General features: G+C 39.7%; 1 protein-coding gene across 1 annotated transcript in view; it reads right to left on the bottom strand.

The window, feature by feature from the left end:
- Positions 1–26006, bottom strand: part of LOC145979573 (zinc finger SWIM domain-containing protein 5-like) — a 223842-nt gene that overhangs the window by 55028 nt on the left and 142808 nt on the right. Inside the window, exon 2 of the mRNA XM_083112546.1 lies at positions 2599–2707. Coding sequence (XP_082968672.1) covers positions 2599–2707 — 109 coding nt within the window. The remainder of the gene's footprint in view (positions 1–2598; positions 2708–26006) is intronic.

The raw sequence follows: 26006 nt of genomic DNA, 5'->3' as shown, positions 1-26006 counted from the left end.
GCCCTCAATGCATAAAACAAATAAAATAGAATAATAAACATGGAAATTGACAATTTGCTTCTTGATACTTGTGCATCACACTATACAATGTCCTTCAGCGAACGAGCGGGCCAACTTGCAAGTTCATATGCCAACCAGAAAGGATACTAGCAAACAAATTATTCACACAAGTTCAAGGATAATGGCATACGCAGTCTGTTCTGGCGCCAGAGAAAACTGCGAACCACACAGCTGAACTGTCTGCAGATTTTAGCGAGGGCAGTTATATCAAGGTTCACAAAAGGAATATAGAATTCTCCCATTTCAAAACTACACCAACAGGAAGGAAGAGGAAAAGAAGTGATGAAAGGGAGTCTTATGAAAAATTAAATTCTGATAAATCTCTGTTGACATTTATTGATAGCTTCTGTTGGTGCAGCAAATCGCACAGAAGAGACAAGAATAAATTGTTTTGAGTTAAAACCGTAGCAGGATACATTGGGCTCAATGATGTAGAAAAGTGACGTATATATAGTTTGAATTATCGCAGCAGAATGTTTCTTCATAGAACATAGTCACTAGTGAAATGGTGTTGGAAGAAGGTCCGTCATTGTTGTCCTAGTAAGAGACATTTTTAAAGTTGCAACAGTAATTAAAGCCTACTCTTTGATTTGTAACAATATTCTCCCAAGAACATAAACATGTACTCGTAATTTAGTTTTTAACAGCCATACAGACGCGAATTTTGAGCTCGACCAGTTTTCCGAAAGGAAATACCCCTAAAGATTAACTGGACAATGTCCGCTTTAGTTGATGACATGGAAAAATTATACTTTGCTAAAAGACTAGTAATGGTAACAATCATTAAAATTTGTTTCTTAAGCGATGATGTCTACGTGAACTAGATTTCGTTCCACTAATATTGAAAATGTCTTTCTATGATTTGCCACTTTTCTGTACGATGTGGCGTCACATCAATCTGAGCATGACTCACATTTAATATTCTATCAAAGGATGTGAAGGTTTATATCTTATGCTTTTCTATTCCTACAACTGAGAGCCCACTTTAGCTTTACGTTAATTGCACTATCCAATGGTATTGCTCTGCTCTCCTTACCTGTATATACATACGAGGGGGTATCAAAAAGTTCGTGCAATCTCCTGGAAGGAAACAAACTAGAAACCCCTCGGATATGTGTATTGTACAATGGCCCTTCTAGGTTAAGCACACAATTTTTTGTCTGTTTTGAATGTTTATTACTATCCTTTTTTTATAGGTGAATAAAGAAAGGTGTCATGATTGACAAAATTGAGGCACGGAGCGTCATCAAATTCCTACATCTCCAGGGGAAAGCAGTGAAGCAAATTCACGATGAGATGAAAGCAGTGTACGGAGAGGAAAGCCCATCCTATGAGATGGTTTTCAAGTGGAAACGGCAGTTCCAAACCGGTCACATGGTAATTTCCGATGCCCCTAGGACAGGGAGACCGTTCTTCACAAATGATGCCACATTGATGGAGAAAGTGGAGAAGATGATAATGGAAGACAGGAGGATCAGCATTGAAAGTGTGATGGCTGTAATCGGTGTTAGTTATGGGTCCGTCTGGAATATCATCCATCACCAGCTGCACCTTCATAAAGTGTCGGCTCGGTGGGTGCCACGATTGCTCACCCCTTTCCAAAAGAGGACTAGAGAGGAAGCAGCACTAGAGATGTTAGGCAGCTATGATCTGGATGAAGAGGATTTTTTCAGCAGACTGGTTACAATGGACGAAAGTTGGATCTACCTTTATGATCCAGAAACAAAGGAGATGAGCAAACAGTGGAAACACAGTTCCTCACCGCCCCCCAAAAAGGCAAGAGTGCACAAGTCAGCCGCTAAGGTGATGCTGTCCGTTTTCTGGGACTGTGAGGGAGTCATCCTGACGGACTACCTGCCACAGGGTCACACAATCACAAGTGACTATTATTGTGATCTCCTAGCTGGGTTACGTGAAGAATTGAGGGTGAAAAGGCGAGGAAAGCTCACAAAAGGAGTGCTGCTATTAGCAGATAACGCACCAGCCTATTCTGCCCATGCATCCATTTTGAAAACAGTTCAATTAGGATACGAAATTTTGCCCCACCCTCCATATTCCCCAGACCTGGCACCGAGTGACTTCTTCCTCTTTCCGGAAATGAAGCGTCCACTCAAAGGACGCCACTTTGTAACGGGGGATGATATCATTTCTGAGGTGGAATAGTGAATTCAGGCCGAAAATGCAGTGTTCTATAAAAACGGCTTACACAAGGTGAAAGACTGCTGGCAGAAATGTGTCACCAACACCAAGCATGGCGACTATGTGGAGAAGGACTAATACCTCCATGATTTCGTGCTTGTCCAAAGTTGTTTCCTTGCAGGTGATTGCACCAACTTTTTGATACCCCCCCCCCCTCCTCGTATATTAACATATTAACTTACGTTTCAGCAAGGTCGCTATATCGAATTGAAAGTACTTCCGTGTTTCTTTTATGTTTCCTGATATACAAATATTGTTCTGAATGCAAAACCTCACTCGAATTGGCCTTGTAATCAGAACATCGTAAGATGGTAAAAATGATGATGGAATAGCACTTACCTGTCGAAACTAACCGACACTTTGTACTTCTTGTCTGGTTCTGGACTGTAGGCCGGCGGGAGGGGACTTGGGGGCTTTGGCGTCGATACCACTCCGCTGAGGTGGAAGCCTGAAAGGACAAACGAGAAATCATGTTGAAATGTGTAAGAAGTCTGACTAGTTTATCTATGTTTATAATTACGCTCAGTAAGAAGAATACTCTCTGAAATAAAGCAAAAACACGAACATGTGTTTTTACAACTCAACAAATAATGTTACAAGTGCAATTCGGCAAGACATCTGATATTGCACAGACTACAACAATGTACGCTACGAGTTGCATGTTCTCAATCCAATATGGCGACCCCGTGGGATGTGTAAATGTTAAGAGACAAATTGTCCACAACCATGTTCAATCTTTTTTTCTCACTCTCTCACATAGTTTTAAAGCATTGAATTGTACTGGGACTGGTTTAAAGGTTACCAACTGCTTATTTGGAGTTTTGTTTCAAACCTTGAGCCGTGCACTGCGTCCAACAAAGCGAATGAACATGATGGGCAATTTACCTGGCAAAAATTACACATCCTCCTCTACAGAGTCGTCGAAAGAGCATGTTGAGGTAAGAATGCCTTTCCTTCAATAATCCTCGTGGGCCTCCCTGATAGCGTAGTGGTAACGTAGTCGCCTTGTAATCAACGGGTCCCGGGTTCGATACCCGGTGGAGGAAGATGGTAGTTCGGATCCCACTTTAAACACTACGTCCAGTCCCGATTAGCCTATCTGTGCATAAAGTGGACTTAAGACAACAAATAAACTCAAATAATCCTGACGGACATCATCCCAACCAGTAATAAAGGCAACGGCCCCTGTATACTAAGTATGCTAAGGCTCGCAATAACATGGCTTCAAAACAAATCTATTAGCTATACAGAAGATAAGGGACATACTATGTTTGAACGAAAGTTCAGTATGTGCATGCGTGAAGGTAGTGATAACTTCTGCAAGTGTTCAATGGGACAGAGAAAGTCGAGTGAAACAATACCCAGCATATTTTTCATTGCAGACAATTCGACGGTTGCTTGGTGAGCCAAATATTCTGAGAAAGGGGTGACGACAAAAACAAGTGAAGAATGTCTGCGTCCGAAGAAATCGCTGATGTATCAAACTGCAGAAAGAAGACTGATAAAAAATGCATGTCAATAATCTTTTTCTCAAGCTGTGGTTTTGACATTATGAAGCGTAGACGATGTAATTTTGATGTAGCATGCCTCCATAGGCATTTGCCCCAGGTTCTTGAAACAGTGCTTCCAACTTTTGGTTCTAAATAGCGCTAAAAAGACAGACAAGCTCAACAGTGAAGCTAAATTATATCGATATCAATGTATTATTGGATGATTGATTTATTTGCACAAACTTACTACTATAATGTTTACACGCCTCTGAATATTTACAATGATGAAGTGTATGGTAAAGCGTTAACGCTTGTTTCTGCCTATTCAGGTGTAAGATCGTTATTGTAGACAAACCTTCAGGCCGCTCTCTGTGGCCGGGTGGTTAGCACAGTGCGTTAGGACGCCACGGGTCCCGGGTTCGAATCCCGGCATGGGTATGGGCGTTCTTTGTGAGTGTTCTTTCATCAATTTCATTATATCGTTACTCGTCCTCATGGTCGCAATTAGCCAAAAGTGACAGAAAAGCAACGATAATAACAAATAATATCCAACCTTCAGTTCGATACAATATTTACAAAGATGATTTCAGCACCTCTGTTTTGCGTGCCATTCTGCCACCTTTTGGCTTATCGCGACGGTGTATTGATGGTTATATTTGATTTTTGTTATTTATCTTCGCTTTTCTGCCACTGTTGGCTAATTGCGATGATGATGATGATGCGTGATATTATGAAACTTGTGAAGGGACACTTATTAATAATAATAATAATAATAAAACGATTACATGACCAGGCCGCGAACCCGTTAAAAACCAATAACAAACAGAATTTAACTCCCTAGCCGGACCGGAATTTCAGCACCCGAGTTTATATTTGACACACAACTTCAACGGTTCCGAGTTCGAATTCTTCAGAGAGTTAATTTCTGTTTGTTCTTTGTTTTTAACCGCCGCGATTTGACGTTTTTAGAAGCATTTTTAATCTGCGTTAAGCAGCTACTAAAAACAAGATATTTTTGTTATCACCATGCTGTTAAGATTATATGAGGACATAGTGACAAATACTACGGGATGGCAACACTTCAGCGTGTATGAAATTTCACCTTTCCTCATAACATGGCCAACCGCTTTTCTTCTGATAATAGCCAAACGTGACCGGTCCACAAGTTACCTCGCCGCGGGCAAGGGATGCTGATTGTTCTTTATGCTCATCTCGGTCTTCAACCATCGCAGGAATTTGTTTGGGGTTTCTTTGTTCCAAAGCGCAGCACTGCTTAGTTAAATGTCACGTAGTCAGCAATGCGATGGCTATTTTCATTCCTCGGTGCTTCGTGCAGAAAGAAACTTCAGCTCGTGCACAACTCTCTCTCCCTCCTGATGTTTTGCAAGCTGCAGATGAAATTGTATTCTATGCGGTGACGATGTATATTGTGCTAGCTTCTTCACACGTGAAGCGATGTTTTATCTGAAGCTCTGAAAATTACTGGGCCATTTTAAGCTGAGCATAACACTTTTCCACAGACTACAATCTCAGATATGCAGCAAAGAATATTTGAACGTGCGCACGTTCCAAACGAACACTTCAAATACGTTGATTATGCCTAGGGCACGGATTTTTATGGAATTAGATTTTCTTTACGCGTAACCAAACAAAAATTGCAAGTGTAGGCGAACTGAGATATTAGGTACAGTAGGATGCTCAGGTATTGCTCGACAAATTATCCATGATTATTTTAAGGACTAGATTTTTATGTACTGATGTAAAGGTTTTCACCAGTTTGTTTGACTTTTGTTTCATGATAATCTCATTGCCTAGAAAAAGAGAATAAGCATGGTGATGGACAACTTGTTAGATAATACTACATGCACGAGTTTCAAGTTGCATATTTTGATATATTTTTGAAGTACATTACTTATTCCCATTTTCATTTACGCACATGTATTGACGTTGACGGTTTCTTTCGTGAATGTCATTGCACAAACTAGACCTAATAAACGTGGACAATTTGTCTTTACGGACCATTACCAAAGATAATTAAGCACTAGACCAATAGATGGCACTGACTGTTCTCAATGGTTGAATGCTGAAAGAATCGGATGAAAGACAAGACTAACAGATTATGGCCGACCATTTTTAACACAGATTCCATTTCTCCAGTGACGTTGTTTCAGCAATTGTCTTAAATTATAACCAGCCGTATAAACAGCAATATAATTACTAGGTCTAGGATGTTAATGAACAATAAAATACTAGAAAATGCTCTTTAATAATATAGTAATGCCCTAAAAACCACAAAAAATTCTGTAGCTATGAAACTTTTAAAACGCTCTTTTAGAACAAACTTACATGTTCATTTCACCAGTCCTGCATTGCAATGCACTACTAACAACATGCGTAGGTTGTCAAAGCAAAGTGACTGCCAACTGTCTGTTAACGAAGACTTGAGAACTAAAAAGCTCATTTCCATCTCTAGCGGTACTAGAGGAGCAAACTTGAAGTAAACTAGGCTATGTCACCAGCTTGCAAATCCCCTTGTAGTTCTATAGTAGAAAAAAATATCCAGACAAAACATCAGCAACTGAACATAGCGTATAAGCCTTCATTTTTGTTCAAAATCAGAATCATTTTCTTGACTACTTTCTTTCCAATGAACTTTTCTAAGGCATTTGTCACTGTGTTCACTAGGTCTCTTTTGTTCCAGAACGAAGGATTTACCAAATTTCCTGAAAGCAAAGTTGTTGTTCTGAAATTTCGTACTGGCAACAAACAAAACACTACCAAATGGCCCTTCTCTCCTGACAACATAAAAAAGCAACGCAATGTTTATAAAAAATGTTAAAATGCACTAAAATGCCATGAAGTTCCCTAAAAATGCAATGACCTGCATAATCGACAAAAATACAAAAGCAAAATCCCCCATCCGAGATCTAACTGAGCAATGTATTGGGCTTTTCAGGGAGAAAAATGCAAATGCATCAGCCTTAATAATTACCGTATAACTTTTATTCCATTTGCTATTATATTCTTAATGCATTGTAACATACAGAGTATACACCGGGATTCGGTAAGGCATCTTTCTCCATGTACTCAAGTAACTACGCTTCGCATTCTTCCCATTCCCGCAACTTTCAGCTTTTATCCAGAATATAAAGCAGCTTTTGAGATTCAGTATGAACTAACATTAAGCACGACAAGTATGTAGGAGTTGAGGTGATTTTTTATTTGATTTTTAAATTTTGATTTGTTGTTTTAAAAAGTCCAATTTATGCACAGTAAGGCTAATCGGGACTGGACCTACAGTTTAAAGTGGGTTCCGAACCACTTGTGCCTCCACCGGGTATCGATTACAAGGCGACGACGCTACCACTGCGCCATCGGGGAGGCCAGGAGTTGAGGTGAAATCTGCAACAACTCGCAAAATTTTTCATTAATTGATAGATTTGACGTAAATAGGAATTGTAGCTTTCCTGGCGACGTGATTCCAACAGGTGCTCTCGGTTTACAAGCCACGTTAAACTGGAGTTAGCTTCCAACGTTTCGAGCGCATACATTGTAACGTTGGAAGCTAACGCCAATTTGACCTGGTAACCCGATAACACCTGTTCGGATTTGACGTAATCACTTTTCTACCACTTTTGGCTAATCGTGACGATGGATGAATGGTGATAAAGATATAAACGTTGAAAGGACAATGACAAACACACATGGGCAGTGAAGACATGTCAGCAAAAATTGCAGGCTCAACCAGGACTCGAACCCTGCGCCCTGGCATACCGTGCCATTGATAAATACGAACGCAGCTACTTAGTACAGTTGGATACACAAGTATTGGTCCACGACTATTTTCCTTAATTTTTCCCTCGCATCCTGCGTGATATTACGTGTTACAGAGGTTGTTTGGAGTTATTTTTCCAAATCTTGAAGCTCTCATCGGCTAAAACAAATAGAAATAAAATATGGTGGACAATTTGCTTGGTAATGCTCATGCATCCCCCTGTACACTCATATGTGCGCCAAATCCAGAGTCGAGACGCCAGGGCCTTGTTAGCAAAATGCAGTCCAGGGTGCACTACTTACAAGGGAAGTTGACAATTAGATGCATTTCGAGAAGTCACCCTTTTCATTGTGCAAAATGTTCATGTTTCGGAATGCCTACATCACGGAAAACAAAAGGGGCCAATTCCGTTCCAGGTGTGGTACGGTAACGCTTTCTGAAGAAATGCAAATTCGGACACCGCTGTTTCTTTTGTGGATACGCATGTCACGGAAAAAAAATAACTGATTATTGTTGTAACAGGCACGCCATTTGTTTATCTTTACGCTGCGAGTTTTCTTTTACTAACACCTGTTCGATATTAGCATACAGTGCGTCTGATAACTGAAAAGGCTGGAAAAAAATATTTCCTCCCCTGATAGTTGACTTTCTCGTTCCTTTTTAACGCACGCCACGGCGTGGTGTGAGTGATTGTCATGCTTCAGTAAAATGCAGGATGAAGGTACTTGTCACGGGAAGTATAGCCGAGCTGATCCTCGCTGGCACTGTTGCCAACTTCGCTTTTTTGGAAGCAAGATCTGGTACTTCTGCATACTTTTTGGAAACAAGATCTGGTACTTCTGCATACTTTTTGGAAACGATGTGCTGGTACTTCTGCATATTAAGGCTCGACAAATCAGAAACTGCTCAAACGAGGTTATATTTGATTAAAAAGAGTCCCGTTTTGCAGCCTTGTTGTGTTTCCGATTTTGCTATCCTTTTCTTGATTTTATTAATATTCAAATTTTGCTAGAATGAAAATTGGGAATTCGGAAAGTCTCGGACATGAACTCGAGAAGATATAAAGACTCAACAAATTTAGAGTCTCTACATGAAATCATCTGACAGTTTCCTTTGAATATTGTGAACAGACCACACCTTTTAAATACAACTTTGGGTACCAGGAGAATTCGGGCAAATTGTCCATTACCATCTTCATTCCTTTTGTTTTAGGCAATGCGAGGTTAAAGACTTGAAACACAAATTCTAACGAAGTAGAGGACACCCTCTGATCCACCACCATTACAACTCCATCCAATCCTTAAAAACAACACGATGTAACAGAAAAATTAATGAAAACAGCTACCGACACGTTTTATCTTAAGCAGCAATGCAGCAAACTCAAAATCATACAAAGCTATGCATTGCCAGGTTGCTTCATGCATCCTTCTATTAAATCAAAGTATCTTTGATAACTAACAAAAACGATTTATCGATATCCACTTGGCTAGTTTATGTAAAGAACCGATACCTTTAAAATAATCTTCAAAAAGGTTCCGTAATGTATTTTCACCGTCAAGCTTCAAATAAAAAATTCGAAAACTCAACTGTGCTTTGTTCGCACAGACTACTATCGTGCCAGACCACAGATTATATATTTCCTTCGAAATTGTAACAAGTTTGTAGTCTGTGGTATATGTGGTTATAAATTATTCGCTTATTCACCCACGAGTGTCATCTGTTATGATCTAGTGTTTAGTTACAATATATTTTATTAGACTCCGATAGAAGTTTTGCTGGTCATGTGCCTGCATACAACTTAAGATGTCAAGAGTTGAGGTTGACCACTACTAACCACGAAGTAAAACAGTAGCACTTCTTCTCGATCTTGTTTGAATATTGTAGACGCATTGCAGATATTGCTGTTTCGCTCTCGAAACGAAGGCTAAATGCCAGATTCTCGAATACATGACTCTGTAATTACTCTATTGTCTGAATCCACTGCCGAATCGCCAAAGGCAGCTTAATTTCCTTACCAGAACAGTAGCATGGAGCTTCTTGCCCTTTTGTTTGCGCGTAGACCGACCGACCTTCGGCTGCTGATCCCGCATCAGGTTCTACAACGCTAGTCCGTTTGATAAGGGCCAGCCAGAGACACATGGCTTCCTGTTGTTATCGTACGCAGAAGTGCAATTAGCAACCATGTCAGGAAGTCGTCTGTACGCGTACGTTGTTAGCTCCGGCGTCAGGTGCAGAACACTTATCCACGGCGGTTAAACAGCGAACGAAGGCGCCGTTTGCTATCCAAAAGCCAGGCGAAAACTCACATCGAAAAAGATGAACTTCCGATGCACATGCACAGCTTTCTTTGATTGCTGATCACTTGGCACGCTGTGTTCAAATTAATCCGGTAGGTAAACGTACGCTTTGTTTAAACTACAGACCATCGTATTCATCTGGATAGTAATCTGCTGGCAATTTGCGTAGAAAAAGTATATCGCTGCGAAAGCTTCGCCGCCAGATGGCAGGTCAGTTGATTAAACGAATCATAACATTCAGTTGCATCCTTATTTTCCATACACCACATTCCTAAGATTCAAGGTGGAATACGTCTTGTGGGATGTATAAAAATTACCAGGTAAATTGTATATCAGCTTGTTCATTCATGCGAGGTTCAATAATGGAAACAAAACGCCAACGAAACAGTCAATAACGTCTGTACCTTATCAGTAAAATTTCATCTCTCAAAAACACTTAGGATGTGAGAGACAAATGGTTGAAATTAGAGGAGGACAATTTGCTTGGTAATACTTATGCACCTCACTATATAATGGAGTGCACGACTGAACCTTTTTAATACTCAACATTTTGACATATTTCATATTTGTGTCCTGTTCAAGACTTACAAAAGAATGAAATGTTACAACAATCAGTAGCAAACGTAGGGTGACCAGATATTTGTTGACCAAAAAGAGTATAGTCTATAGGTAGAAGGAGCGCATGCACAAAATATAAGAACTAAAATAAGTGTGGTTATTTGTTACTGCTTCTATTATAGCTGCTATAAGATAGGCCCACACTCTACAGATTCAAATTACTTATGGGTCTAATGTAATTAGCTAATTACAAATACTTACTCACCAATGGGCACCGTCATTCATACTTCTGGGATGATTTTGCTTTCTTGAGTATTTTTAATTCGTCCTTTAGTGCCAATCTAAACTGTTCACAGGTCATGTCCACATTGAATATCACTTTCATTACTTGTTCGAGTGTTGCCACCTGGAGTGTACTTTTTTCCTCTCGCCAATAAGTTTTAATAACACTGAATAGTCTTTCACAATCAACATTTGTACCAGGCAGAGTAAACAAGAATTTTATAAGAGGCCCAGTGACTTTTAAATTTGACCCAGCCTGTACTCTTGAAATTGTTCATAGGAAATTCTTGAGTCAAGGAGTAAATACCTGTTTGTTGACATCTTGACGTTTTCCGTTCTGTGGATTTTAACGCATATTTACGCGTAAAATAATGAATGAAATCAAATAGCAAGGAAAAGAGTATATTTGGGGATTTTTGCAAATTGAAAAGAGTATAGAGTATATGAACCTCAATAAGAGTATAATACTCTTAAAAAGAGTATGTCTGGTCACCCTAAGCAAACGATTAAACAATAAAGTATTAAACAAGCTGCTAATTGACAACAATTGTTCAAAAAGTTTTAAAACTTATTACATCCTATATTAATACATGCAATTGTTCCATATAAGTGGCAATATATCGAGCTTTTGAACATTGCGGTTTGTACTCTTTAATACTTATTTGTGCAATAAATCCTCAATGATTATTTGTTGCAACTCACATTACATTTTATTTTTTATATAACTCTTGTAAACAACAAGTGAAATTATCGAAACGAAACGTTGAGTATTATAAAAAAAGTTTATCAACACGACAAAAATGCATGGGCAATCGGCGAAAGTTGAAGTTCCGGTACAAATCGAATAATTCTCAAACTTGATTAATCGAATGCTAATATCCAATTTTCACGACATTACACCTAATAACCCATCGCCAAAAACACATGAATTCAAATAATGCATTTTAATTTGGTTTTAAAGGTGAGTAGACAGCTAGACACATCAAAATGGAATTCGTAACTTCATAGTACGTGGAGGGAATGGTGCTTGCCATGGAGCGGGCAGATAAGTTAGCTTAGGGGGCAAAATGCAAAATATAGTGAGTGTCCTGATCTTTTCCCACGACAAAGTGCGCCTCAAGGTACAGGAGCCAGCCAGTTCTCTCACGAGAAATTTTGGAAACATTTACTGTGGTGTGGAAGCCTTAATGTTTCTAGGACAAACAGAAGAGAAGAAACAAAATGTCCACCATGGCACACACGCTTAACTCTGACCCTGCATCGAGGCTACGAGTTCGAACATGGCGTTCTTTAACATAATCTCTCTGGATCGTCGAAAAAGATTTCGATCAAAGCTTGGGAACTGATACGTATTAATGAGGCATGCAAAAGTCCTTCAACTCTTTGAAATATTCCGTGAAAATTACAGGTGTGTTAGCATATAGTTTTGTAGGAAACTTCATAGCCTTCGAAATTAATAAAAGGTTGGTGAAGAAAAGCAATGATAAAATCATCTTTATTTTAATACTCTACATTGATAATGTTAAAGTATAAAGCTTATGGCGTTTCTCCAGAACAAAAAAATGTGAAAATACTTCATCTTATTCGTATTTACAGAAAACAGTTCATTGTTTTCTATAAACTTCCAGCAATCTTTTAAGTTATACATTTTCGTTCCTGATGTACATTTTTTTTTTCGCCGGAATCTTGTAATCCATAATTAGTCGGGAGAAAGTGAAGGATGGACGGACAGAAATTGCGAAAATAAATAATCAATTAATCCCATCAAATTATTAGATCAACATTGCAACTCTTCACATGTTCGCTGCTGACAGGAGTGAAAGCTATTACGATAACAATCCAAACAAATTATGAGCCTTAACTACGTGTGGTGGTATTGTATCATAATTAGCAAACGGAAGTTGTAGCATGAAATGAAACCAAACAACTATATTTGAAAGTTGAAACCTTGTCAATCAGTATGAAAAAGCTTTGTTTGACGTGAACGAAGGGAGAAATAATGAGTGAACTGCTCCATTATGTTGCACACTGAAGTATTTATTCTTCCAAGAACGTTCCGAAAGTGTTGTCGAAACATAGTGACGGACTGAGGCTTGACCAGAACTCGATCGCGAGTGTGCCATGTAATGTCATTGCTTTACCACTGAACTATCGAGCATCCATATCGAAATTACATTCCACAACTTTGTGGACAAAGTACCTGGCAGTAATTTGTGGCCTTTAGAACAACGTATATGACGGTTACGGTTAATTGTGATGACGTCAAAGTATGCTCACATACCTTCCCACTGCGTAAAACATAGCGAATAAACATGGATGGATACTTTGCTTCGTAATACGTATGCACCCCACTCTACACAAACAATTTTACCCATGTTTGTTTAAGACTGTCCAATCCCACCAGCATTCATCCTCATTATCGCGATTAGCCAAAAAGTTAAGTAAATAAATCAATTAAACTTCCAAGTCGTGCAGGGACGCCTCTATAGGAAGCTTCCTTACTTGCCGAAAACAAAGTTCAGGTCGAAAATCACGTACTTGCATAAGAACATTACAAAATACAAGATCTTCGTGACTCAGCCAACGCGTATAAAGCAGTAGCTTAACGAGAAAAAAAGCCATTAATGAAATCATCGTTTAAGCTCAGAATGAAGCATGTCACCAGCGCGCATGCGCAGAATGTCGTTTCGATTTCCCGGTCCACGTGCCGCAGATAAGACCCAGCTGCCGTACCTTTCGAATAATTGGATTTTAAAATCCAGCTCATGCAGAAGACCGGCTTGATGTTGGCGAGGCCGGGTGACTCACCCCGACGCGGGGTTCGATATCTCTTCCCCTGAGATCGGGGGCTACACACAGTCCGCGACAGTGTAGCCAGGGCTCGAGTTCAGAATTTCACTTCGACGCGTACAAAAAAACACATTTTTGAAGTGATTTTTCCGTCGTCACAGAAAATTAGCACCACACAGTGGAAACGCGGTTGAGTACAGTCAGCGGCAATAAAGATAGGACACCTAAGTATTGAAATACTAGCTTTCTTGCAAGACGTTATGTGTGTTGCCTAACTGTACGGCGGTGGTAGGAGTTACTATTGGAATTTTGGTATAAAATCCAATTATTGCCGTAGATTTAGGCAACACACATAACACCTTGCAAGAAAGAAAGTATTTCAGGATCTGTGTGTCCCATTTTATTGCCGGTGACCGTACATGCCGGAGGAATTATAAAAGGTTTACTGTGTTTTTAAAAATAACGTTTGAAGCATGTTTACAATTTCAACCACCAGGTGGACATTTGTAAGTATACTTTCACATACTTCCAGCTAATCGCAAGCAAGGACGAGAAATGATGAAGGACTAAAACACGATAAAATGTCCATGGCTTGCCTAGGATAAGGACCTAGCACCCCACCCCATGCAATTTCGCGTACAGTCAAAAGTATATGTTTACATTCCCAGATATACAAAGAAACCACGTAGCACATGGATCTGTAAAACAGTACTACTAGGATGGTCACTATCTACAAAAACAAGGAATATTAGTGTCTTGACTCAACAATACGAACGTGTGTCCAGTATGTAATTTCTAAGTATAACGACGAATTTAAAACAACTGAAGATATGTTTACGGTTATCAGGAAAATACGCTTCAATAATATTCACTAGACAATTAACAACAAAATATCACTTTCGAAAAAGAAATAGCGAAAACCCTTATAAAAATAAATAGAGAAAACCCTTATAAAAATAACTATGTTACGTACAGTGGCGGCGATTGAGTTCCAAAACCGGGGTGGCAAGGTGCCAAAACTGGGGTGGGGGGAGGGAAAGAAAATTGATTTTTTTGTATGTATATATGTTAATGTAGGACTAAAATTAGAATAAAATGTATTTTGTGAAGATGATCCGGCCTTGGCAAATCACCGTTGCCACGAAGATCGGCCTCTTTTGTATGTGCGTGTCCGTTTCCTCACATGTTTCGTATTCAATGCAGCGACTACTATAAAACAATATACGGAAAATAACGAAGAATCAAATTAAAGCTCCTTTTTTGAAGAAAGGCTCAATTACAAACACAAGTTGTTGGAAATATCCCCAAATCCCCCTCCAATGCCACATTTTCCAGTTTCTACGCAATCGTCTGCTTAAATTTCTCACGACAAAGGGGTAATTTACCTTTATGTAGCAACCCTGGACCTAGCGCAGGATAACCAATGGCATCAAAGCTTCCCCTCGGATAGTCCAGGGGGCAGAGCGAGAGTGTGTGTTTGTTCTCATAAGCCTTTCCTTCATTACCGAGCCCCCATTTGCTACACGTGATTCTTTATGGAAATGGAAAACAGAGTTCCGAACGAGGAAGCGCAAAATGGCCGAAAGGAAGAAGGGGATGAGGATTCACGCGCCAGATAGAATCTCCAGGGCTGCCAACGTTTGCGTTTGGGCAAAAATAGCTTGAAATGCCACAGCTACGATACGATTAAACTAGGGTTGCACCGAATATCATTACGTAAGATCGGTGTTGTACAGCACGAACATGTGACGATTGGATACAAAAATATACATTAACAGTAGATACTAGAAAGGGGGAGGAGGAAAGGGGGAAAGAAGAGCGGTAGGGGAAAGGGGAAGACAGAATAAGAGGGGAAAAAAAGGTCTTTTCATGTGCCTTTTTTGTTGTGTGTTTTTGTTTTGTTCCTGCTCTAACAGAAGACAAACACATTAAAAAGATACGGTACGATAAAAATTCTGTTTCAAAAACGGATCCCACACTTCTATACCACGTAGGAAATACAACAGTGTCTATAATGCACCATCATCAGTCAGCAAAAAAAACAAATTGTTGAGGATATTGTGCTTACGATGAAGGTCAGGAAATGCAGCACAATTTGAAAGAATATTAAATATTAAAATTCCACAGAGTATTCAGGATATTTCAGCCATAATATATTCAATGATGCTCCCAGGAATGGTGGGAAGGGGGTTGTGACCCTGCCCTTGACCCGAATTTCCTTTAAAATTATTGTGGAAAATGGAAATTGAATTAGGAAAGGCAGAGCTTTCATCGTGCAAGAGAGAAAAAAATTAATTGCGTAAAAAGAATATTTCATTGTGGAAACTATAAATTTCACCACGGGAAGGGGGGGAAATTTCACCACGGGAAGGGGGGAAAATTTCACCACGGGAAGGGGGGAAAATTTCACCACGGGAAGGGGGGAAAATTTCACCACGGGAAGGGGGGAAAATTTCACCACGGGAAGAGGGGAAAATTAGGGTAAAATTTCACCACGGGAAGAGGGGAAAATTTCACCACGGGAAGAGGGGAACATTTCACCACGGGAAGAAGGGGAAATTTCACCACGGGAAGGGGAAATTTCACCACGGAAGAGGGGAAATTTCACTACGGAAGAGGGGAAATTTCACTACGGAAGAGGGGAAATTTCACTACGGAAGAGGAGATAATTTCACTACGGAAGAGGAGGAAATTTCATTACGAAAAGGGATATTATATGACGGAAAAATTGTGCAGGGGTAAGGTTGTCGCCTTGTAATCAAGGGGACCCGGGTTCGATACCCGGTGGAGGCACATCACTTTTCGCATCCCACTTTAAACTGTAGGTCAAGTCCCAATTAACCTGTGAGTCCGTAACGCGGACTTAAAGACAAACTGAAACTCATTACGGAAGGGGGAAATTTCATACCGACAAAGGGAAATTCCATTACGGAAAACGGGAAATTCGACTAATAATAAAACCTGTGAACACTGGATTAAGAAGAGACCGGTTGCCAAGTTCTCTCTCACGCCCCTCAGTCCAGCAGTGGCCTACAGCAGCGCCAGGTATCGCACCTGGTGCATTGACACCGCGGGACGACAAGTTGCGTGCGGGACGTGTGGAAACGGTCTCGCCTCTGCACGGAACCTGTTCCCTCCACGCACAGCTGCGAAGCCAGCACTGGCCAGTGCATGCGGCAATGTGGAACTCATTGTTTTTGTTTTCATAAGCTTAAATTACCTGTCATCTTCCTGCAACATATTACACTAATATTTAGCATTAGCCGACCTCCGTGGAAGAGTGATTAGGACGACCCGTTACGACGTCAGGGATCCCGTGTTTGAATCTCGGCCTGTGCATTAGTGTTCTTTGCTAGTGTCTCTTCATCAATTCCATCATTCATTTTCATCTTCTAGATTACCCAAAAGTGGCACAAAAGCGGTGAGAATTGTGCACACTCGTATATGGACAAATCTAAAAGTATGCATTTTTACCCTGTATGTGGAATCTGTTGAGTGAGGCTTGTGCATAACGATACAAAAGTGGAGATAGCAGTGCGCGCTACTGCAAGCAGCTTTTTCCCCTCCATGCACTCACTTCTCCTCTCACGAGTTCATTGGTCGAGCCTTCTCGATTCACTACTTGCGCACACTTGTTTTCGTTTGCTTGCTCCTGATATTCCCGGGACAAAGTACGGATGCACAAAATCTCCAACCAACATAGATTTTGTCAAAAGATAGGCGTACAGTGGGATCGTGCAAATTGTCCATGACTAATTTTATTAATTTTTCTCTTACATCCTAGTGTTTTTAGGCAATGGATTTTCATGTATGCTGGTGCAGAAGTTGTCAACAGTTTTTGTTTTGAGTTTTCTTTTAATTCTTGAAGCTCTCATTGGGTCAAATAAAGTGCACGAACATGGTGATGGACAATTTGCACGTTAAAACTCATGATGAATCTCACTGTACCACAGTCTATATTCCATTTAATATCCAAATTCGCTTTGAGGCATTTTTAGTTCTGTGTGAAGGCACGAGAAATAAATGAACAAGGAAATACGAAGAGAAGAAGGGAAATATGAAGCAAGGGACACGAGAGTGGGGATTAAGTTTTCGAATATAGGGGGGGGGGGGAGCTAAGGAAAAGCTGGCAATTAAAATGAAAATGCTATCTATACCCTTGGACAACGTTGATGTACGTTTTTGAGGAAAACAGTTCTTGCGAGGTGGAAGAGGGCGTTACTTTTTCAGGAGGGAAAGAAATGCTTTGGCAGATATCATCACAGACGCAGGACAAGAAGCGGAACACAACTCGCTAAAAATCAACAAAGAAATTGCGTTTAGTTCCGGGAGATAGCCTAGCGCTCACCTGTCCTGTGATCATAGATCGTGTTCATTTCATGCTTCACAACAGTAACGAGTTCATTCACACTGGGGCTACATCCAGTTTTCCCTAATGGTCAAAAACTGCCGCCAGAGAGATAGAAGAAATGAGAAATCAACTGATTGATGTCGTAAACCAGTAATGGCTTCTAGAAATATGCCATCTTATACGTCAAGGTTTATAAGTCTACTTTTGTCTACGAATGTGTACAATCTTTACACAAAACCTTTGACTTTTATGCGTAAAGAAAAACTCTGAATTTGTCGTAAAATAAATCTAAAATACGTAATGCAAAAACATTTAAAAATGTTGATACTGTGATCCGTGAGAGAACACAACAAAATAATTACTAAAATGCTCAAAACTGTGTTATTTAAGTGAGAATCTGTTTACATTTGTGAAAGAAATGTTTTAAGTTTCAAGAAACATAAATCTGTGATTAAAGTTCAAATTATCCCAATCCACAAAAAGGTAAAAATATGATAAATTGAAATAATACAATGAATCAACTATAGGTATATCTTACAAAGAGGGATCCAAAAGTCGCACCACCATTTAAATCCTGAAGATTTTTATATATATATATATTTTTTTTTTTGAAAATGTAAGGTTTCTGTAAATGACAACATAATATTTGGAAATATTGTGGTCTAATTATGAAATGTCACGCAAATGACCTCCATTTGCCGCCACACAAGAACAAGTTTTATTTTCATGACATGGGTCATCGTGTCGGGTTTCAGTGTATGAATTTCTGTTCGAAAGTCTCCATTCAGCTGCTAGATATTGCCGAGTTTATTCATGTACACACAACTCTGAGTGATTGATTGTATTTATTATACTTCACTTTATGTCTAATCGCGAAGATGAAGATGAATGGTGATCAGATGAAATGGATGAAAGGACAATCAAAACACAAATAGACAGCACACAACACAGGTCCCATGGCCATTGATCCATAAACCAGAGTCTCGTTAGTCTACAAAATGCAGTTCGCGTTTTGGTTCCAGTACTTAACGTGCATTACATGAAACAAAAATTTTTGGTTTGATAATGGTCAATTCGCTATTGTTACTGGTGCACATTTCTAGCTAGTCAAAATGACCATGATGAGGGACAATTTGACTGGTAATATTTATGTATCCCATCGTACAGAACATATAACGAGTGAAACCTTCCTTGGTCACATTTCACGGCATTGGTACAGCACCATGAATCCACTCATTTTTAGCGTGTATTTAGCGTGAATCGCACCAAGAAAGCAAAACGGACGTGGTCCAACCGGTAGAACGAAACACAAAGGGGAAAAAATGAATTGTGCTACACGAAACGGTCGTGAGCCTAACACGCTAGGAAGAACTGAGTGGCTATTTTCAAACCGCTTCGGTACGTCGGAGCAAGTGTTTTTGCTATCACAGCCAATGTGAACTTCCAACGAAAGATTTCGTATCATCACACTCGGTCGCCGGACCAGGAATATAATGGATGTCGGGTTTTCTTTTCTCGGCAAGAATCCACTGGAAAATGACACAGTCCTAACAGAATGTGATGAACTTGCTCCTGTGAACAGAACAGAGGTATTATTTTTAAAACAGATATTTGATACCCACTGTACCTTTCCATGAAAGCACATACCTGAGAAAATAGTGCAAGCCTCCAAACATTCTCGATCACGGACATACATGAACGTATGACACCATCACAGAAAGTAAATATGGAAAACAGATGTCCTGTGAAACGTTGAAATTAATAACTTAATTAAGATTATTAACATTATCATGATTCTCAAAGATCTCTAACAGTTCTATTACAATGACACTTTGGTCTATACCATAAACAAGAAACGTTTTTACAAAGAACGAATTCCCATTTTAGTTAATCAATAAACACTTAAAATTTTAATTATATTAGTTACATTCGCTCATGTGTGTAAGTTGAGCGTAGAAATGATGGAAAAGTTTCCTCACTTTATGCTCAGTTGGTGGGAATCGTAATCAAAAAGGAACTCATGTGACAGGATTAGCCACAACGCTGTCAAAGAGGTCCACTGTATATGAAAAAACTACATAAACTGTTCATGTCACAAGAAGTTCAATACTTTACGTTTGAAAAATCACAATATGACAAGTCTACTTTAGACATCAAATGGAATAACGTTACTGTAAAACTTGTAGCACAATATATACCGAAGGATTCTGTTCTGAAACAGAATGGGGTAGAGTGGGATCCATGAGTATTACCGTGCAGATTGTCCATGACTAGTTTCATTAATTTTTCTCTTACATCCTGTGTGTTTTTAAGTGATGGATTTTTATGTATGCTGGTGCAGAAGTTGTCAACAGCTTGTTTTGAGTTTTCTTTTAATTCTTGAAGCTGTTATTAGGTCAAATAAAGTGCAAGAACATGGTGATGGACAACTTGCACGGTAATACTCATGGATTCCACTGCACTATGGATGGAGAAGGGTGTGTTAGAAGTTTCTCATTTGGAACGGTCAGCCAGGTGGCAGGTCAGTCGATTACACAAATCGTACCACTACAACGTTAATGTAAAGTTTTAAATTGAATCGCCAAGATCAGTTTCTGTAGTTAACGTAACTTGACCCTATGTAAGAAGAGTCGTTTGAAACGATCCGGTAGGTGGCTCTAGTCAACGTCTCATGTGCTAGATAAGAAGTTTGCCAACTGGACTAATCCATGACAACAATTTCAGATTCGTCTAACCTTTCGTACAGAAAATTAAGTGCGGTAGGCTCAGCCAGATAAGATCCTCGGGCGAAGAAAGCGAGGCTGGAAGCTGGTTTGCACAGAATACAATCTCATAAATTTTACCCGGCGAATTTGTGTGTTGTGGGGAGGATGTAAATCCGTAAGGAATGTAGGATTTCCTTTCTCGGGGAAGTAGCAAGATTGGCAAAGACAAGTTATGTATTTTGCTAATCGTTTTTGTCCCTGGTGGTTTTCCAACAATAATTTAACGTCAAAGTTAACTCTTGTGCGAAAATTTGCATATATTGTGGCACAATTTGTTTTCAAGCATATTTTATGTCGAGATAAGCCATCGAGACGAGACCTACAATTGAAGGTGAAATCCAAGCCACTGCAAAAATGTTCTTCAAGAAATAGATACAGGGACCCCTTAAATGCAAGGTGACTACGCCAAGCACTACCAGGGTGTGATGTCAAAGGTCTCCCACCCCTACAGGGATAACTTTAATAACAATAAAGGAAATTGCCATTCCTGACACGGCTGATTTTAAAGAAGCATTTGATATTGTTGACTTGAGTAACACATTAGCACATGTAATGTAAGTTAATACGACATGAAAATCTACATCAATGCAACACTAATCACTTTGTCATTATCCTTTCACGAGAAGCAGCACCTATAATTCATCTGTGCTCGGACATCAAGCGCCAAAAGAGTGAATTATAATACTCTTATTGAGACAAAGTGTAAACTATGAAACAAAAGCATAACGCAAACACTAACATGATGGATACCAAACGTCCAAGTAATACGCGTGCCACAGCATTCTGCTGTACCAGATGGACACTGACCCACACTCCTGCGCACGCTCCCCCGCGCAGCGCCGAAGAATTCACGTGCGATCACGTCACACGCCTTTTAATGCACGTGTTCGCCCAGCTGTGCCGGGAGGTGTGTTACCAACGTAACCGGTCGGTGACGTCACCGGCGCTTCTTCCTCACCCGCACACAGGCGAGAGGGGGGAGGGAGGGAGTGGAGGGGGAGCTGAAAACACTTTCCTTCGCTGCTTTGACGTCAGATTAGCGAGTCGCAGAACAATGATTCATTAGCTGCTGCTAGATGTCACCCCGATCGCTGTCTCGACGTTCACTTCGCTGGACTGGCAGCATTCTGCATGGGTCTTCTTCGCACAACAGTTTTGCTACCTTGTGTTCTGACGCCAGACGATGAATGCCTACGAGGTTAGGTTAGGTTCCATTAGCATAAATACAATGAAAAATTATTATTTAGGCTAAGAGAACTAAACATAGCTAGCCTAACCTAACAACGTAGGCATTTAGCCCAAAATTAAAAAACCTTCTCCCGTGACGCCAGAACACAAGGTTGCTCGTGTTGTGCGATAAGTGAGACTCCTTTCTGCATTCCGCGGATCTCCATCCTGGCGATGTTCTGCTCACACTGATGCCGTTGTAAAATTGGCTTTAAATACTTTTGGACGTTCCAATTCTCTTACATTCACTGAAAACGAGCCAACTTCTCATAAAAAGGACATGGTTGAACTTGCATAAAATTTCCCACCAAATGGCAAAAATTGGTTTTTCCGCCTGCAAATACCATACACTGTTACACAAGAGAATTGCACATTAAAAAAAAAACTGCAACAAAATAAACAAGTTTTCAAAGAAAGAAAGAATCGATATTACAATTATGTTATCTACCAGAAATCTGATACCACAAATAAGTGCTACTACAATAGCGGGCATATCTGGGTTGTGGCAATCTCATTCTGAAGAGAGAAAATAAAGCGTAATTTTTCTTGCTGTAAGAACATTTAACTGTTCAACGCAAGTACATCACATCCGTTTTCTGTAGTGCACGTTTCATCAGTGAAACTTTACAGGTACGAGAAAGCTTATTTAATTCTGGCAGGCAAAGAAATCCTCCGAATCTGTATTTATCAACTAAATTATCTCAACGTAATCGTTACAATTACTCGTGTAATATCGGTAACGCGTTACTAACTCAAGTACAGAAAAAGGTACTGTGTAATTGTCCTACGTTACTGCCAAACGCGGTTCGTAACTTCATGTTTCCAAACTTTCCACGGTTTCAGAAACGAAATACAGATAGTAGCTACAAATGGACGAGAGAAGCAAACTAAAATTTATTTTTAAAATACCGAAAGAAGAAATAAATTTCCTCGTTCCTATCAATTTTGGTATCTCCATCGCTTTCCATGCAACACTGTCTCCAAAATTGTTTTATTTCCCCCTTGTGTGCGTTTTTTTTTATATAACTGTTCTAAACTGAACTGGTAATCAGTTCCCAACGATCAGTACCAAAGGATACACGGGGCAGCTGGAGCGTGGTGCTTATCATACCACCTCCACTTTTTGGCCTCTCGTGTGCCTTCATGGAATGGTGCAATCCACAATCCAACGGGTAAGACGGCAAAACATGCATTCTTTACAATAGCGCCGCTTCACATGTTCACACGAAAACTTCGTTAGAGCTATCGTGGACCCTAAGCAATGTCGCACGTCAGTCAAGCGTGGATGTTCTGTGCATCGCCATAGATTAAACATATTGATCAGTAATTGGGGATCTCAACCTGATCTGCTGTAGCGTTCGTTTACATTGTTGCCGTAAAATAAAGAATGATCACAAAACAAACATTTCTGTCAAAATTGAAAAATATCCGTAAATTAGGATCTAGGAGGAGCAGTAATAGTATATGAACGAACAGACACATGGATTTAACAAATTCACACGATCACCTGGCATATTCTTGACTGGTCTGGAAACTGCTTGATGTGTGTATGTCAGTGCACTGCTCCAGCATTGTAAGGTAAAATGCAGGATTGAGCAATAAAGTAAATACAAGTGTTTCCTGCCTTAGGTAAATGCCCAGAGGCGAAGATATAGTACAAGCAATGCAAGCACTGCTTGCATAATTCGAATATCATTTAATGTACTTAATGTTCTAACCGTATTTAGTTTCCATCGCACTCGATTTCGCGAAAAAATGCGGCCGCAAACTCCCCCAGCAGCTCTGTAGCAAGCACCAGCCTCAATGCTTGCAGCCGTTCTGCGGGAAAATAAGGCCTCCGAAGGAGTCACATGGCGAAGCGTGAAATTTTGTTGGAACCCGTCCACAAAGCTTCTACAAAAAGCTGTGCTTTCCGAGCTTGCGTGATTCCCGAAAATAGCCGAGTTCAACCGAAAGCAGAAGGATTCATCTATGGGTACGTTGCCAGCAAAAAACTAGTAACGAATATTTGTCTTCATGAACACGTAAACAAGATCGCAAATATAATAATAATTGTTAGTCATAAAATAACTAAAAGAAGTTATTATCACTGTTCTAAATTCCATATATATCATATTATATTACAAATTATTTTAGATTTCGCGAAATGTAAAACGCGTAAAAAAAGTTGACATTGGGAGTTGGGGCAGTGGAATTTCTGCACCCCCGTGAAGAGTTTTCTCAGGGAGGGAGGGAAGATTGGACGGACCTTGGTCCCGCACCCTGCTTCCTGGTCGGTCCAGCTCAAATTACGCCAGAAGTGTTGACCGCTACCAGTGTTTGCAACTGCCAAATTATTTACGTATAGTGAGCTCTTTCACAAATTTTACAATCAATAAATTGACTGCTTTTGAATAAAACTTGGGATGAAAATAAAGCTATCTGAGAAAGAACTATCTACTGATATTTGTACATGGCATAGAAGTAAATCGTATACATTCTGCATATTATGAGCATAAGAATATGTTTTAATGATTGATTCATTGTTTTAAGTCCACTTTATGCACAGCAAGGCTAATCGGGACTGGACCTACAGTTTAAAATGGGATCTGAAACACTTGTGCCTCCACCGGGTATCGAACCCGGAACCCCTTGATTACAAGGCGACGACACTACCACTGCGCAATCGGGGAGGCCCGAATATGTTTTAAGTTCTATTATTAGGACGCAAGTGGTGTTCCCAGGGTCTTTTTACGGTCCACATTTTGTCATCTTTTCCTTCCTTTGACGTTTTTTCTTAGATATACTGGGCCAAAAGGGGGTTATGTCTACCATCCAGTGGCGTGCCCAGGATTTTCAAAAGGGAGGGGTTATGTATACTTTTTCTTGGTAGTTAGCCCTCATTTTGTCATATTTTCCTAACTTTGACGTTCTTTTTTTAGGTATACTGGGCCAAAGGGGGGGTTATAACCCCCACCAACCCCCCCTTGGGCACGCCACTGCTACCATCCACCCACCCCCCTTCGCCCCGGGCACGCCATTGAATGACACTTTATTACTTAAATATTAATGTACATACTCGTTCTGCTGAAATGATTCTGATTCCTCCGCGTAATTTTTATCTCCAAACTGATATATCTTTCCTTTGTGACGGATAAAATTAAGGAAATAGGTTGGTATCACTTTCTGTTGTTTCAGAGATTTTCAAATTGATCTTGTGTGGATGCTTGTATTTGCAGTTGTGGAAAGCGCCTGGGATAGTGTGAGTGTTTGTTGCTTCGTGTTTTGTGCTGTGAATTTATCGGAATGAACGCGTATTTAGAAACGGTTGATGTGAAGTGCGGGTGTATTATTGAGCAATTGAAAATTGCTTCGTTTAGCTCGAGAGAGATAAGTGTTAAAATGAAAATCGTGGAAGGGGGTCGACCAACACCAAGAGTTTGAAATTTATTGTGGTGAGTACATCGTCTATGCATGTGTTTCTTTGCTTTGAAATGAATTTTTTATTGTTTGTGTTTAACTTTTTATTTAGTGTTTAAGTTACTCCAATGTGGTTTTTAGGGTGCCCAAAAATACTAAATTACATCATGCAGCGTAAAATAAACAAATGATTCCCATTTTTTTTTTTATCTAAATCGGTTTTGGTCACCGTTTGACCATATTAAATAATAATGAACAAATAAAGGTACTAATAAGTAAGTAAGAAATTCCGTCTCCCTTTAGTCGTATGCGGAAAGTTCGCATATGCAAAACGTTTAATATCATATGAATAACGTTACCTGGATTTTTTTAAAAAAGTAAATGTGACGTTTGCGGATCATATGGTTTATTTTTAGTACAGTCACTTTATTACGATATTTTGACAAATCCAGCGACTGGATAAATGAGGCTATAAACCTTGAATCTTTCCCCTCGGCATGTCGTTGTACTACATGTTTTGTTGTACTGAAACATTGCTTGCCTCCTTCGTAAGACTACGCTTCGCTACTGTAAATGCCAGGTCTTGAAAGCAACGAAAAGTTATTTGCTCCGTGGCAGTTGGAACCAGAGAACATTAAATTTTTTTTATAGTTTTTAGCTTACTAGTTTTTTCAGTATTTTGGACCATTCATATTTTATTTTTAAAAAAATAAATTTCCTAATCTGACTTTTTCTCCTCGGTTGACGTGTTTTCATCTTCCACAATTCTACAACGGGAAATCCATATTTTACCTCGGCTCTATGCTCTTGAAT

Source organism: Lepisma saccharinum, chromosome 26, assembly GCF_977018435.1.
Source record: "Lepisma saccharinum chromosome 26, izLepSacc3.1, whole genome shotgun sequence".
Lineage (NCBI taxonomy): Eukaryota > Metazoa > Arthropoda > Insecta > Zygentoma > Lepismatidae > Lepisma > Lepisma saccharinum.
Note: the sequence above shows the minus strand (reverse complement) of the source record. Positions and strands in the feature narration are given on the sequence as shown.